Below are 17,087 nucleotides of genomic sequence, written 5' to 3'. Positions count from 1 at the left end.
CCATTTGTCTTTCCTCGTTCTCCCCACTATTCTCTCTGCCGCTCTCCCCACTGTTTTCCCACCTGTTCTCCCTACCATTCTTCATCTCCATTCTCCCCAGTGTTCACGCCACTGTTCTTTACCTCCATTTCCCCGGAGCTTATCTTTTCTTCCCTCACATTCTTCTGTCTCCAGTCTTTCCCACCATTCTTCCGCAGTTCTTTTTCATATTTTTCCTCCTGATCTTCCCCCCAAGTCTTTCCCAATGTTTTTCCCACCATTCTTTGAAACCCTTCTTCCTCCCATTCTGCTAACCATTCTCCTCCCCACCATTCACTATCCCTTTATTCCCCACCCAGTAAACCCCTCATCTCTTCCACATCCCCTTCCTCCATTTTCTTCCCACTGCAATGTCCCCTACTTTCTCTGCTTGTCGGTATTAGCAGCTGATCATGTGGTGTCAGGGCATTATCTCATCTTGTCATAAAAAGAGTTAAAGCCACTCATTCACTCAGCTGCTCCAAAAGCAAGATGAACCAGAGAAGGAGAGCAAGAATAGACACTAAGACACTGTACTGGGTGGTCTGTTCATGAGGACTGCTCAGCCATAGTGGCAGCATAAATACCTGTTTTCAGGAAGAAGAGTATATTCTTTTAAAAAGTCAGTAGTCTTAAAGTAAAACACAGATTAATAGCAAAGATTAAGCACTGGTTATGAGTTCTTTCTTAAGACCATGGAATATTGACAACTTACAGTGTAGCTCTCTTGTTTCGTGGCCGCTTCTGCAGTCAAACACTTTTCAATTATGATTTTAATTACATCTGCACTCATCTTTTGCCTTGAAAAGGGGTTGACAGAAGCAAGCACAGGCATTGCTGGAAGACAGTAGTAGCACTGGGGAGTCTGCCAATGGAAGTTAATTCACAGCTTTGTTTAAAAGTCTTGAGTCAAAGAAGAGGTCTTTAGCACTGATAACAGTATTGGCAAACTGGAAACAGTACTGAAAATATTTTTTCTCTCTACTTATCACTTAGGAGTTTTGGTGAACTGGAAATAGTACTGAAATGTTTTTATTTTCGCTCTGCTTAATCACCAAGTATAGTGCTGAACAGGAAGATACAATTTTATTTGCCTGTACAGACTTCAGTATCTGGAGTATCTTGAAATACCAACAGAGCTGCATCAATCAACATTGTGTAAGGCCCCATCTGTTGATTTTTCGTAGTTGCTTTTGATGCAGTCTTTTGCCTTCCGTATATTGTAGACCGTTAAAACGTTGTTCCCTAAATTATTGTTGCTATGTGCTGTTTTTGTTGAAGATAAATCTTTAGTATGCATGACATTCAGGCTATTTTATATCTGTGTTCTGTGGGCAACTGAAGTAATTACTCATAGAAAAACTCAGAGGTTTTCCAAAGACCTGATCCAGCTTCTATCTCATACTGACTCCTGCTCAGTTAGAGACTGCATTTCCCTTTTAAAACAGAGAAAGATGTGGATGTAGAACTATCCAATAATTATTTTTTAAAAGAACTAAATGTTAGCATAACTTAGCCATAGGATTAGATATGTCTGCACCCTAATAATCTGAAAAATAATTCTCTGTCAACTTTGTCTCAGAAAAATATTTAGTTTACTAAGACATTTAAGACAAAAGTATAGAAAAAATAAGATTCAACTTTATACTTAAATATCTGTATAAATATGGAGACAACCATTTTTGCCAAGAGGATTTTTAGAACAGATTTAAACCAGACAGTTCCTCTTTGTGGAACTGCAATTTTTAATTATACAGCTGATACTATGGCAGTCTTACTACTCATTGTTTGTAGATAAGTTTAGTAAATAGCCCTGTAAATCCCATTTTCTTTCCCCATTTCATGTAAACATTGAATAATATGTTAGTATCATATGAAAGTGTTTGGTTACATTGTTTTCAAGTTACTCTAAGCACTTCTCATCCTAGGCAAACACACCAGTGTTTACCAGTCAGTGTGCTTTCTCAAGCACTTCATACAGACCTTTCAACAGATTGTTCTTTTTAACTATTTCTGCCTGCCTGTAACTTTTGCTCAAATTACTTGTTCTTTTGGACAAGGAGAAATTAGAAAGTCTGAGAAAGGATTTCCCTATGTGTAGTTTTTTCTCCCTGAATTTCCACTGTCATCTTCCTTTACTAGACAGCACTGGCCAGTGATCTCCACCCATGGGAAGCTCCTGTGGTTCCCTCCTCACCCTTTTGTGAGATATGCGTGAAAGTCATGCAGTCAGTACAGCCTTAGTCCTTACTCCTTGGTGTCCTTCCTTGGATTTAAGGGAATTCTGACTCAGGAAAATTCCACGGGATCCATGGAGCCACAGTATGTGCATCAGTACTCAAGGTTAAAGATACATGGGATTGGAGAAAAGATGTCAGGCAAATCCTGGTTTATCACAATAAAGAATAATTTTGGGTAATTGTTTTCTCTGCCATCATGCTTCAAGAGAATAGTCTTTATAGCTAGCATAATAACCACTAAGATGGGCATTGTTCTTCTTCAAAGATAGAAAATTAAAGAGTGTCATTTAAAAATGGTCCTAGCTAACTAACTTTTCTGATATGAAGTGTTAGCCAGCCTGCCCATTGATTTCCGACATTGTCTAATGTTGAGTGATGAACTGAAACAGAAATCAGTCCTTTATGCTTTTTTTATTAAGCATGAAATTGCTTGCTTGCTTTCTGGGCAGATTTTCTAAGACCACTTGAGCAAACGGTTCAAGACATCTGTGTTCAACAAGCTTCACTGAGCCATATCATTGTTGAAGTATATTCTGTCAGCTATTGTGACTTTTGGTTGTCATTAAATGTATGTCTCAAATTAGGACAGTATTCTACTCTAATTCTTTATTCACAGGTTGATAAAAGCCAAGTTAATCTTTAATCTCGAGCAATTATCCTTCTTCATTGCTTTATCCATTCCCAAAGTAACTGTCATTCACAAAATTATTCAGAAGATTGGTTTCCTGTCTGAGGAAAAGAAAGAAATCAGTGAATATAAAAGTACAGACAATTTCTGTCTTGAGCTCTTGGTAGTTTTTTAGCTATAAGAGAAATTAAGATAAAATTTTATTTGGAGGCAGTGTTATATGGCATTAATTTCACATGGTCTGTTGTGCTCCAGGTACCTCCCACATAAATATAGAATCATAGAATCATAGAATGGTTAGGGTTGGAAGGGACCTTCAAAGGTCATCTAGTCCAACCCCCCTGCAAGGAGCAGGGACATCCCTGACTAGATCAGGTTGCTCAGAGCCTCATCCAGCCTGGCCTTGAACGTTTCCAGAGATGGGGCCTCCACCACCTTTCTGGGCAACCTGGGCCAGTGTTCTACAACCCTCATTGTAAAAAATTTTTTCCTAATATCTCATCTAAATCTACCTCCCTCTATTTTAAAACCATTACCTCTCGTCCTATCGCAACAGGCCCTACTGAACAGCCTCTCCCCATCTTTCTTGTAGGCCCCCTTGAGGTACTGGAAGACCACTATCAGGTCTCCCCAGAGCCTTCTCTTCTCCAGGCTGAACAGCCCCAACTCTCTCAGCCTGTCCTCATAAGAGAGGTGCTCCAGCCCTTTTATCATCTTTGTGGCTGTCCTCTGGACCTTCTCCAACTGGTCTGAAACAATGCAATATTGATTGGATAATTCCTTGGTAGAATACTGAAGAATTTTCTCAGAAAAAAAAAACAATAGTTAGTATGCAGTGATGCTTGTGATAGCTATATAGAACCTCTTTCCTACTTTGTTTTAACATCTTCACTCTTCCTGTTTTACACATTTTGTGCCCGAATGACCTCTTCTGATTTTTCGGTAGTACTTTACTTGCTATCTCCTTTTAACATCCTTAGATCAGTCTGAAGAAGGGTACACTCAAGTTACTAATTTTGAAATTTTCTTGGCCTCTTCTATATTCTCCACTTTAGAAGTGACAGCTTTTGTAGTGTTCTTCCTCAAGCCAAGATAAGAAAAATTATTCATTCACTGAGGCTCATATTAATGTTTGAAGTACCTGGAAAAGATGCATTGTTATTTAAAAGGATGAATTATTATTTATCCTGTTTGCCCTTTTTTTCTTCTTTAGAATGGCTTCAAATTCCATTTAAATGGGAGCAAACCCTCTCTCTTTTCACCTGTGCATGATTGTTCTTTAATGCATGTTCTTGTACTATGGAGCCTATGTTAAAGAACCCTAAAATGTACTCCTGGAAGTTATTAATATATTAAAACTGTAAAACAGTGCCACCTTCAGTTAAAATTGTTAAATATTATTTCAGTTTTATTAATAAAACAGTAAATAGACATTCGGAACTGGTTTTGATTATCCATTGGCATATAAGAGACATGGAATCACAGAATCATTTAGGATGGAAAAGATCTTTAAGATCATCAAGTCCAACCCTAAACCTAACACTGCCAAGTCTACCATTGAATTGAGTCTCTAAGTGCCACAGCTACACACCTTTTGAATAACTCCAGGTATAGTTACTCAACCACTTCCCTGGGCAAACTATTCCTGAATGTGATAACCTTTTCAGTGAAGAAATTTTTGCTAATATGCAATCTAAACCTCCCCTCATCCTATCACTTGTTACCTGGGAAAAGAGACCAACAGCCAGCTCGCTACAATCTCCTTTCAGGTAGTTGTAGAGAGTTGTAAGGTCTCCTCTCAGCTTCCTTTTCTCCAGGTTAAACAATGCCAGTTCCCTCAGCTGGTCCTCATGTGCTCCAGATTCTTCACCAGCTTTGTCGCTCTTCTTTGGATGCACTCTAGCAACTCAATGTACTCCTTCTATTGAGGGACCCAAACCTGCACACAGTATTCGAGGTGCAGCCTCACCACTGCCAAGTACAGGGGCACGATCACTTCCCTACTTCTGCTGGCCACACTGTTCCTGATATAAGCCAGGATGCTGCTGGCCTTCTTGGCCACCCAAGCACACTGCCAGCTCATATTCAGATGACTGTTAACCAGCACCCCCAGGTCCTTTTCCACCAGGCAGCTTTCCAGCCATTCTTCCCCAAGCCTGTAGCATTCCATGGGGTTGTTGTGACCCAAGTGCAGGACCCAGTACTTGGCCTTGTTGAACCTCATACAATTGGCCTTGGCCCATCAGACCAGCCTGTCCAGATCCCTCTTCAGAGCCTTCCTACCCTCAAGCAGATCAGCACTTGTGCCCAATTTGATGTTGTTTGCAAACTTACTGAGAGTGCACTCGATCCCCTTGTCCAGATCACTGATAAAGATATTAAAGAGAACTGGACCCCATACTGAGCCCTGGGGAACACCGCTTGTGACCGGCCACCAACTGGATTTAGCTCCATTCACCACAACTCTTTGGGCACGACCATCCAGCCAGTTTTTAACCCAGCAAAGACTATGCCCATCCAAGCCATGAGCAGCCAGTTTCTCCAGCAGAATGCTGTGGAAAGCAGTGTCAAAGACTTGACTAAAGTCCAGGTAAACAATATCCACAGTCATTCCCTCATCCGCTAGACAGGTCACCTTGTCATAGGAGGAGATCAGGTTAGTTAAGCAGGACCTGCCTTTCATAAACCCATGCTGACTGGGCCTGGTTCATGCTGTGTACATCCTATACATGCTATGTGATGCCACTCAAGAATGTCAGCTTATCATAAACTTCCCTGGCACCAAGGTCAGACTGACGGACCTGTAGTCCCCCAGAACCTCCTTCTGGCCCTTCTTGTAGATCAGCATCACATTTACTGACCTCCAGTCAACTGCGACCTTCCCAGACATCCCTTCCTCCATCTCTTGGAGCCCCAATATTGTTGCCAGTGTTTGAGATAAATCGGTGTTAACAACCATGAGGAATTTTCTAAAAATTTCCCTAGTGTAGATAACACCTCAGTGTCTGCGTGCAAAGTCAGAATCACAGTGCTCTAAATGGACCTGGAATGAGTACAAGTTTTAATTGATTCCAGAGTATGGCTGAAGCCATATCACAAGAAGAAGCTCAAAGGACAGTAAAGCTCCAAACGTGAATCTTTGTATAGACTTACTGCAGGCTCCCAAATTATTATATAGTACATGAGCAATATGGTGACATACTACATTTAAAAAAATATTTAATAGATATGCACAGTTTTCAGTGCTAATCCCAGACTTCCTTAATGATCCTGATCGAAAGTGGAGTACACTCCACGGTAAGTGAATTTTTAAAGCAATGAGGAAGAGTTTCACATAAAGGAAAGTCATTTGAATGCATTCATCCTTTGGTAGCAACAAAATCAACCTAAGAGAGTTTTTTTTCTCATTTATAGATTCATAGAATGGTTTGAGTTGGAAGGGACCTTCAAAGATCATCTAGTCCAATCCCCCCACCATGGGCAGGAACATCTTCAACTAGATCAGGTTGCTCAAAGCCCCACTCAACTTGACCTTTGAACACTTCCAGAGGTGAGGCATTGACAACTTTTCTGTTTCCGGTGTCTCACTACCCTCATCTTAAGGGTGCAAGACTTTGCACTTGACCCTGTTGAATTCTGTGATGTTCACATCAGCCCACTCCTCAAGGTCAAGGTCCCTCTGGATGGCATCCCTTCTCTCAAGAAAACCAACTGCAATCTTGCCAAGCACAGAGGTGAGGCTGACTGGTCAGTAGCTCCCAAGGTCCTACTCTTTACCCTTTTTAGAAGGTAAACAATTGAAGCCCAAATGGTAAAGAAGCTTCCCAAATGGTAAAGAAGCTTCTTGTTGTGCTGTCAGCAAGGGTAGAGAGTATTTCCCAGTATTGTGTACTGGGAATTTCCAAGGACATACTGGAAAGATCTTGAGGTAGTAGCCCACAAAAAGTGTCTTCTCTTGTCTCTTTGTCAGTTTTGCATTTTGTTTCCAATCTTGTTACTACTTGTGGGCAGGCTGCATTCTTTCAGAGTGGTTATGTCTTTATCATAGCATAGCTTAAATCAGAAGGCACTTCTGAAGTCCATCTTATCCACCTTCATATGCTCAGAGTAGTTCCAGTTATACTGGATTGCTCAAGGACCTCTTCTCCAAATGAATACTGCAATAAAGAATATTACAACCAAAATACTTTGGGGAAATGTTACTAGGAAGCAACCATAGTGCTCCCACTTTGTTAGCAAGAAATAACCATAATTCCACCTCAGAGCTTCATAGACCATTGAAAGATCTATTAGGCATGACAAAATCTTACCGTAGTCCAGGACTGTCAACTCCAGGGCCCAAGTAGCATATTGTTCTCCATTATTCACAGTGTTACTGTGGTTTGTGACTGCAAAGTTATGGAGTTCATAGGAAAGAAAGGTTGAAATACAGAGAATTTAGAGTTAGCATAGTCTGGGTCCAGATCAGGTCATTAGGCAGAAGCATTGATGATTGGTAGAACTGTTTGGATAAAGTGAAGTCATCCAGTTTTTCTCCTGGACAGTGGTTCAACACAGTTGACTATAAGATATTGCTCTCCATGCTGGGAAGGAACAGAGATAGCAAGCTAAAAAAGTTAAAGGATCTCATTGAGGGTCGTTACATAGCAATGGAGGTCACTGATTGCCACCTATGGAAGAACAGGAGTGACATGATGCTCTTTTTCATTCCTGTTAAACCGATGTGTAGATGTCAAGTGACCTAGTAGAGCAAAAGGGACTCAATCGTCAACTGATCTGCAAATGACTTAAATCTTTACAACTATTTTCCTGCTTGCCTGCACCAGTGGCTGTTGCACGTCCCAGCTGCTCAACAGCAGCATTCATGAGTACAGAACATGGGTCAAAGTGTAAACCCAAATGAGTTTGTCGTGATGGTGACAGAAACACACTGTTAGAAGTTTGATAATTTCCTCAGTCAGTGCTCTTTCACTGTGATTCTGTCCTGGTTTCAGCTGGGATAAAGCTAATTTTCTTCCCAGTAGCTGCTGTGTTTTGGATTTAGTATGAGATTTGGTATGTGAAAAATACTGATAATACACTAATATTATTAGGTGTTGCTAAGTGATTGAGGACTTTTTCAGCTTCCCAGGTTTTGTTAATGTGCAGGTGAAGAAACTGGCCGGGGTATAGCCAGCAGCATTGACCCAAACTGGCCAAAGGAAGTATTCCATACCGTAGATGTCATGCTCAGTATATAAGAGGGGTTGACTGGTGGGCAGCTCTCTCGCTCTTGCTCTTTCTTTCGGGATTGTTCTGAGATTGTTCTTGATTCTGTTCTGTGATTGCTGCTCGAGGTGGGCTGTTACCAGTTGTCGGGTTGTCAGGTGGTGAGAAATTGTGCATTTGTCTATTTTATTATCCATTATTATTATTATTGTCATTATTATCTTTTTCTTTGCTGTCATAGTAAATTGTCTTTACCTCAAACCCATGAGTTTTCCTTTCTTTCTGATTCTCTCCTCCATCCCCTCGGGGAGGAGGAGCAAGCAGCTGCATGGTACTTGGTTGCTGACTGGGGTTAAACCACAACAGAGTCATTCTGGGATCATGAAGATCTGACACAGCAACATCTACAAATACCATTCTACAGTATGTTCAGTTTGTTTTGTAATGATCCTGATGTGCCACCTCCTATTTGTGTCACCAGTGCTGTGAACTTCATTAAGCCATCATCATTTAAAGAACATTACTGTACCCATATGCCAAGGAGACAGGCTCTTGCACACACACCAGCAATGTATTTGAGTAGTAGTTTCCTTTCAGAGCTGAAGTAAAAGCTGAGTTCTTTGTTATTTTCATTATACTTAGGACAATTTAAAAGTATTCTGATGTTTGGCATTAGATTGTAAGTCTCACAGAAATTGCCTGTCACAAGGATAAAGTTTCATCTGTGCATGAAGTAGTTTTGATGATGGACAGAACTCATATACTTACCCTGTAATTCTACAGATGCTTGTATAACAGCTAAAGCTCAAGGCTCCCCCTCTCCCCCCCTCCATGCCCTAGACACAGAGAAAATGCTCTGAAGTCAACAGATGCTTCCAATTGGAAACATGTTACAAGGATCTTTTTTAGGAAGTTCAAGGTATATTTTGATTCCTAAAATAAAATCTGATTAAGTGATTAAATTGCAACAGAAGTTGCTTCCTAGTTGTCCCCTTCTCTGATTATTGGCTCCCAGTAGTTCTAGGGCATCTATAAATAAATCAATAAATAGGTGAAACTATAAATAAGCCTACAGGCCTCTTTATTGACATTTTGCATTTTCTTTTCCTCAAGAACAGCATAGTGCATAATAGAAGAACTACTTTTGCAAATTTGACCCTTGCAAATTTTCATCAGATACTGTTTTGTTTAGTGACAAGGAAATGTTTTGGCTCCTCAGGTCTATCAGGCAGCACAATACTTCTTCACTAATGTCAATGAATTCTCTCTCTTTTTCCTTCAGCAACACAACAGCGGGATCATCTAAATCTCTCATGTTTGTGAATAAAAGTTAAAGAAATAATTTTGACAACATAATTGGAAAGAAAATGTTGTTATCACCTTTTTGCATTTGAGATACTGGTGCATAGAAGAGATATGGCTTATCCAAGATTATACCAGAATCATTTGTCAGATTCTGGAATCAAGTTAGCGGCTCCACATTCTACTCCTCTGCCTTAAACTCAGACCATCCTTTACTGTTGTTTATAAAAGAATCAAACAGTATTTATTTGACCCAGACTTTTAATGGCCTCTGCCTGAGTTCATAATCATGGAGAGATGAGCAAGAGGATTTCCCTTGGAGCAGCTGTTGAAGACTATTCGCCTAACTCCTGCTGTGCTGTTGCTTTGGAGGATGTAGACAGCACTTTTGCTTCTTCAGGGAGCAAACATCTGAAAACAGAACGGAAGAGATTCAAGCCATGGCCTGGTCTACTCTGGCCTATGGTTTCAGTGCTGTGTAGGGGAAAACCGTGATGTAACTACATAAGCACTGCTGCAGCCTGTACAACGCCCAAGTAGAAAATAGCACAAAGAAGGATTTTGTCTACCAGTCTGACTTGCTTGCTTCCCTACTGCTATCTAGTTAAATGCTATAACCTCATCCTTTATTAGATGCCGTGTAAATTCATTATCCCAGTTACGTGAAGATTAAGTTCCTAAGTCAGTAAAAATATTGCTAACTGTTCTTGGTGTTGCAGTTTGTTTTCTGGCAAAACAGTGTTTGTAAAGAGAAGAAAAACAACGAAAAAAAAAATGAAATTACCTTACTCCGTTCTAATGAAAGCAAAGAGAAGTACATGACTTTACAATGATCCAAGACAGATTTGTAACAAAGGTCATTGCTTCTTCGCAGTGTCCAATTTTACAATTTTATCATCAGTTGTTTATGTAAATGCATGTTATTAAGGTTAGAAAGTGGAGAAAGCCAAGCAACAAAATAAATGTAAGCTTAAATAAAGTGACGACAAACAAAATGTTGACGCCTTTTGCTCTGTCTAGACCCTTGTGTTGAAAGCAGTGTTTTCATAAAACTCAGACAGAATTCATTTCCATACTGAGTGCTTAATAGTTCCTGTCAGAACAAAACAGCTGGGAAACATATGGTATCCATTTCCCTGTATCACTTGGAAAAAATTTCACATGTAAATAAAACCAACATAAAAGTGTAGGCCTTTGAACCTAGAATCTTATACAATACATAAATAAGTCAGTACACTGCGTTCTTTGTATTGGCCCACTAAGTTACATGCCTTTTGATTGTTATTATTTTTATTTCTTCTTCGGCAATGTATTCTTAGGCGCTTTCAAAATTATTAAGGTAATTTTCTGACATCTGTAACTACAAAGCTATACTAATCTTTCACTTTAGACATCAATGTTGCACTAAAAGTGTATATATCTGCTTCCTTAGGAAGGTGTTCATGGCAAATTGTGTGTTTTGACCACAAATTAGATCTCCTTGATATGCAGTTAGCCCATGTAATAAATCTGCTTTGTTTAAACAGTATTATTGACTTTCTGAGTGCATTAACTCTTAGTGTACATTGAAAGGGGCATAGAAACTGCCTAGAGGTTTTAGTGGTTTTAGTGCTGCCCCTCAACTGAAAATAATAAAATGAGGAAAACTCTTTGTCAGAGTTCCACTGATTATGGAGATCATAAATATCACCAGGTGGGACTGTGTGAAAGAGTGCAAGTTCAGTGGGATTGACATAAAATTCAGAGGAATTAAGAGTTCAGGTGCCTTGAGCTTCTTTTCTTCTCTGCAAGTTAGATTCACTGGCCAAACTCCATGTCCTGCAGTTCTGAAATAAAGGACTGGAAGGTGCAGAGCTATATGTATGTGTGTGTGTGTCTATATATATATATAGACAGGTTATATATAAAAGAGATTGAAAGTTTGACAGAGAAGCCCAATATACAGAGGAGAAGTGGAAAAGGAAACATCACACCTGAATAAGTAAGCTTAATTTTCAGATCAGAGAATCACAGAATCATTTAAGTTGGCAGCGACCATTTGAGACCATCTACTCCAATGGTCCTGCTCCTGCTTGTGCAGGGTCAGCTAGAGCAAGTTAAAGGGTCTGCCAGAGAGGAGGAAGGGTCTGCCTGAGATAATTTATTCCAACCCCTCTGCTCATGCAGGGTCAACTAGAGCAAGTTAAGCCCAGGAGTAAATTCAGTTGGATTCTGAGTATCGCCAAGGATGGAGACTCCACAATGTCTCTGGGCAACCTCTGCCAGTGTTTGACCAGCCTCACAGTAAAAAAAGTGTTTTCTTGTGTTGAGATGGAATTCCCTGTTTCAATTTGTGCTTATTGTCTCTTATTCTGTCAGTGAGCACCACAGAAACAAGCTTTGCTCCTTCTTCATTGCTTCCCATCAAGTAATTATACACAGGGATAAAATTCCTCCTGACCCTTCTCTACTCCAGGCTGAATAGTCCCAGCTCTCAGGCACTGTTCATATGAATTTCCAGTTCTTATATGAAAATATATCTGCTAGAAATAACAGGCCTTAACAATTAAATTGTTGTTAAAACAAATCCACTAAAAAGTTTTGAATAACCCTTTTCTTGACCTCCTAGAAAGTCATCCTACTCTTATGATACACCTCTGTACAATAAAAAAAAAAGCGGAGTGAAAACCAGCATAGTTGGCCAGGACCACTGTAAGCACCACTAGGCTCTTATTGATGTCCATTACTTGATTAAAACTACTTTATTTGTAATTGGTTACAACTTATGTCCTTTTTGAAGAAAGTTTATTTTCTCAAGTGTCGGGTTCTTCAGCTGTTTTGATAGTAATGCCATTAAATCTGCTTAGATACGAATGTATAATGTTATCAAGTAATTCTTATTTCAAGTGTTTGGCCAGGTATATCTTTAAAGCTTGATGTGTCATGTCACATGTCTGGTAATAATCAGTTCTAAATCACTTTCTCTGTTTCTATAGTTTCCAGCAACAGCTGGAACTGTGGAGTCTCAACTCTTATTGGAAATGCACAGAAACCGACAGGAATTGCAGATGCGTGCAATAAATTCAGACCAGTGAAGAGAGTTTCCCCATTAAAGCACCAGCCAGAGAGCTCTGAGAACAATGAAAGTGATGACCAGAAGAACCAGAAGGGAGAATACCAGAAAGGCAGTGATTCTCAATCTGCACCTCCAAATGATGACCAGAGCCCAGCAGAAGGAGAGAGCCTTAAAAGCAAAAATATCGAGCCCGCTGTTCTGCTTGGGGAGCTGGAGCACTATGACCTGGATATGGATGAAATATTGGATGTGCCTTATATTAAATCAAGCCAGCAACTTGTTCCTTTTACAAAGGTAGCTCCTGAGAAAAAACTTTTGGGTGTATGTTCAACACTGAATGGTCTCAGTGGCAAGACCTGCTCTGCAGGGAACACAGAGACCTCGCCAGGCGGGACGCAGTTTTGTGTGCTGTCTCCTGTGAAAGGCTCTCAGCTGAGAAAAACGCAGCCCATTGTCCTTGATCAGCACAAGCATTTAACAGAAGAATTAGAGCTTTCCCAGCCTTTAGTTAAGTGTAGCTCAGTCCATGAATCTGAAGCCCAGGGCAAGGGCTTCCTCAGCAGGACATTTGTTGATCCTCATGCTCACAAAACTGAGAAGACAATGCCAAACTCCCACCTGAGGACTTTCCACCTGCAGACGGCAGTGGCAGAAAGCAAGCAGCTAGAGGATCTGAGTATGAACTGGAGCAGTGCAGGGGGCCCAGAAGAGAGGAGTGAAGAGGTGAAAAAAATTAAGAGCATCTTAAACATTGTGAAGGAAGGCCAAATATCTTTACTGGTAAGAATCATCTTTTTCGTAAAACACATAGAATAAGAGTGATCTGTGGTGTGGTTTATTAAGCTGGCAAAGCTGATGAAGTGCGTATGTTGAACCACTGCCCTTTTTATACTGTATGGTCCTTAGAAATTGAGTATATGGGCTTCCAAATTGAAAGTTTTAATCTTTAAATCAAATATGTAGCAAAACCAATATATTAGTTTTATGTAAAGGTGGCCAAGATTGCTAGTTTATGCAGTGAACTGAAATCATATAGTGAGATCATTTAAATACTGAATTTAAATCTTAATTGAGTTTTGCCTTTGACAACATTTGTGGGTCACTTTGTTCAATTATTGCTGGTTTACCTCAGTTGTTATTTAGAGGCTGATGATGGGAACAGAGGGGCTTCTGTTGTATTCTGATTATTATTCAGGAGTGTTTATGCTGTCTTGCTGCAGCAGCATTCTCAGGCAGGAGCTTTCTCTAAAGCCTTGTTGACCTCTGACCCGTATGAAGTTTTTCAGTAAATTCTAGCAGTCCGATCAGGCACTACCAATGATGGTTTCCAAAGTAACTAGATGCAAGTTAACACAATGAATGCAGAACATGTGATCTCTACTCGGAACGGGTAGCACAGGCACAGTGTATGTTTAAGAACTGTTTTTGTTAGATTTTTGTTTAGCTTCTCTGTTTACCAGACTAGCTCAAGCACAAAGGCATGCTATTGACATAGCAGCAAGAACAAAGGCAGATATTCAAAGGCTAGACAGAGACAGAAAAGAATAATAGATTGCTCAGTAATAGATGAAAGCAAATTAAATTCACCTCAAAATAGGGATTGAGGGAGGGGAAAAAATTTATTAGGTCATGGTTGTGTGGTACTTTGGGTAAATATTCCAACAATTTTTTTCATGGAAACAAACTATCAAATAGAAGTCTTGTGTTATGTGTTTTAACTACATTTTAGATTGTGCTTGACACAAGCTGCCACTTTTGTAATGAGCAAAATTAATCAGGAATTTTTTTTAGAAGTCATGAATGTTTTCTGTTACTCATCAATATAATGCCAAAAAAAAGGAAAAGGAGAGAAAGCAAACACAAAACAGACAGTATTTTTGCAGCTACTTCATTGAGCAAACTAGTACAAAGACATAAAGCTACTCAAGATCTTGCACTGCTGTATGACAATTACATGAGAAGGAGAAATTCAGTACACAGTAAATAAAGCCAGTGAGCATCCTTTTGCTAATAGTAGCCAGGTTCTGTACAGTGAAGTGAAAAGCTCCTGGTTTTGAGCTATAAAAGAACACACCTGTGGGGAAACACCTTTGTATTTGGCTTGTGTCTTGGGCTGTGAGGCTTAAGATTCTGTGTATGTTTTTATCCTTAGTTGTAACTAACATAATACCTTTTTAACAGCCACATTTGGCAGCAGATAATCTGGATAAGATCCATGATGAGTGTGACAACAATCTGTTGCATGTAGCAGCATCAAAGGGACATGCAGAATGCCTGCAGCATCTCACTTCTTTGATGGGTGAAGACTGTTTGAATGAACGAAACATTGAGCAGCTAACTCCAGCTGGATTAGCAATAAAGGTAACTTAGTCTCTAAGGAAGAAATTTTTTACAATGAGGGTGGTGAAGCACTGGAACAGGTTGCCCAGAGAGGTGGTGGAAGCCCCATCCCTGGAAACATTCAAGGCCAGGCTGGATGAGGCTCTGAGCAACCTGATCTCGTTGGGGATGTCCCTGCTTCTTGCAGGGGGGTTGGACTAGATGACCTTTGAAGGTCCCTTCCAACCCAAACCATTCTATGATTCTACAGCAATGTGATGTAAAGGTAATTTTGTTTTGTTCTTTGATGGCAGTAATTAATATATCCAGCAGGGTGATATTTTTCAAGTGTCTTGTTAAGCGAGAGCAAAAAGAACTGTTGACTGGATTACTGTGCAGAACATGATATCAGCTGTGTAACACTGACATTTTATATATTGTTGTCAATGCAGGTACATTAATTTTTAAATCAGTTAACTGACTTTAAAAAAAATTATATATATTAAGGAACTTTCATTTAACTCATATTCAGTTGTTTCTTTACAGAGCGTAACAATGAGAGCATGTTTACAAAGCATAAAAAACCTCTCATCCAAATCTAGAAGTGAAACTTTTTGATTGTCTAGAACAATCGTGTCAAAGTCAAAATGTACGTCTCACAGAACACCCTGCCACAAACTGCTAAAATTAATGTCAAAGGGAAACCTATTATGTATGAAAATGTGAAAATTATTGGTGTTGCTGCACTAAAATAAAACATACCGATGTACAGGAAGGCTGATAATTTAACCGTACTGATTCCGACTCTTTAGTAAGTGAGATCGCATGGTTGAATGCTATTCCTTTTAGCCACTAAGTACCTTAAGAAGAAACAAGAAAAAGGGTGAAATACAATACAAGAGTTTCTGTTTTTTCTGGGATTTTGTTGTTATTTGCTTCTTGGGAAAACATCAGAAACTGACAGAGGATTGGTAGATTCCAGCATACAGGTTTGCATCTTTGAGACATTGTTTCAATGACCTGGGACCCTGCTGGAAGTTTCAGGGTTGAGGTTTTTAAATTTTTCTGGGACAAGATGTATGAATATAAAATTAAATTCATATCTAGTTGTACTAAGTAAATGGTATTATAAATGTAAGTTATTTAGCTTCAATACCTTGGCCTGTGTCCAGACTGAATAGTTACAGTCTGCCAATTTAAAGTCTTATAATTTTAGTTTGAAATAATTTTCTTTCTTGTTTTTTCAATCTAGGTATATAATGTGTTTATAAGCCAATAAAACCTTTTGTCTTTTTTCCAGAAAGATTGGCTTTTTTAATAATAGGTTCCTTTAGTTTCTGTAATAGTTGAGCATGCTTGGACATTCACAGAAAAGTGTATAACTGTAATGGAGTTCTTCATGTAAGTGGTGGTGCTCAGGCCCAAGTATTCCTAATGATGACCTGCATGGATGGACTTGTACTGGATCATTGCAAAGTTTTGAGGGAGCCTTAAAGTAATTTGGCATAAATAAATTTTGTAGCTTTTGATCCTTACTCCCGAAGTGGTTTTGGACACTCATAGAATGGACTCTACTCTTCTTGCTCTTACTTTGTACCATTGTAACTCCCATAATGTTATACCGTGTGGGACGTGCACCTGTGTTCCACAAGCATGATGGCTGTCAGAACAGAAGAAAACTTCTGTACAGGAACATAAATTTCCACAGAAGAGAATTTCAACAATTTAGTAATGATGCATAACATTTCACCATGAAGAATTAATTAATTAAAACTAATTCTTTTGATTCAAGACCTCTCTCTGACCTTTTGCTATACCCTACAGAGTGAAAATGGAGTGGAACATTATGGCCAGTCACACTATCATGTTGATAGTTTATTTTGACTATTTGTGGATAAATGCTTTCCACATTAGCAAAATTATCTTATTTAGCAGGTTACTTGATTTTATTAATTTTTTACCTTAATTTTAAAAATACAAAAATATTTTACCCAGTTGTGATACAAAGGAAAACAAAATTTTAAACTATTAGTTAGTCATGCTTACTAATATTTGAACTCAGATATGATGATGAGGATTTTTCTGGTGTAATAAAAAGAATACAAGTAGTTTCATTGTTTTACTTCATTACTGAAATTGAGAGAAATAGAGGAAAGTAAGTAAAGTAGAATGGTGTACATTTTTGTGTTTATACACATGCATTACATATGGAAGGAATAAGAAAAATATCAAAGTTTATTCCATTTTTTCTTTCTCCCTTATAATTTTAAATGAGTTAATATTTATTACATTCTTCTCCTTGTTTTTATAAAAATAA

At 39.1% G+C, this 17,087-nt stretch overlaps 1 protein-coding gene across 2 annotated transcripts in view; it reads left to right on the top strand.

Moving 5' to 3' along the window:
• SNCAIP (synuclein alpha interacting protein) overlaps nucleotides 1-17,087 on the top strand; it is a 94,587-nt gene that overhangs the window by 46,609 nt on the left and 30,891 nt on the right. For both annotated transcript variants that reach the window (XM_086770312.1, XM_086770311.1), the window contains exons 4-5: nucleotides 12,372-13,231; nucleotides 14,633-14,812. In XM_086770312.1, coding sequence (XP_086626438.1) covers nucleotides 12,372-13,231; nucleotides 14,633-14,812 — 1,040 coding nt within the window. The remainder of the gene's footprint in view (nucleotides 1-12,371; nucleotides 13,232-14,632; nucleotides 14,813-17,087) is intronic.

The sequence above is a fragment of the Chlamydotis macqueenii genome, chromosome Z, assembly GCF_036417535.1.
Source record: "Chlamydotis macqueenii isolate bChlMac1 chromosome Z, bChlMac1.mat, whole genome shotgun sequence".
Taxonomy (NCBI): Eukaryota; Metazoa; Chordata; class Aves; order Otidiformes; family Otididae; genus Chlamydotis; species Chlamydotis macqueenii.
The sequence above is the reverse complement of the archived record's forward strand: the minus strand, read 5'-3'. Positions and strand labels throughout refer to the sequence as shown.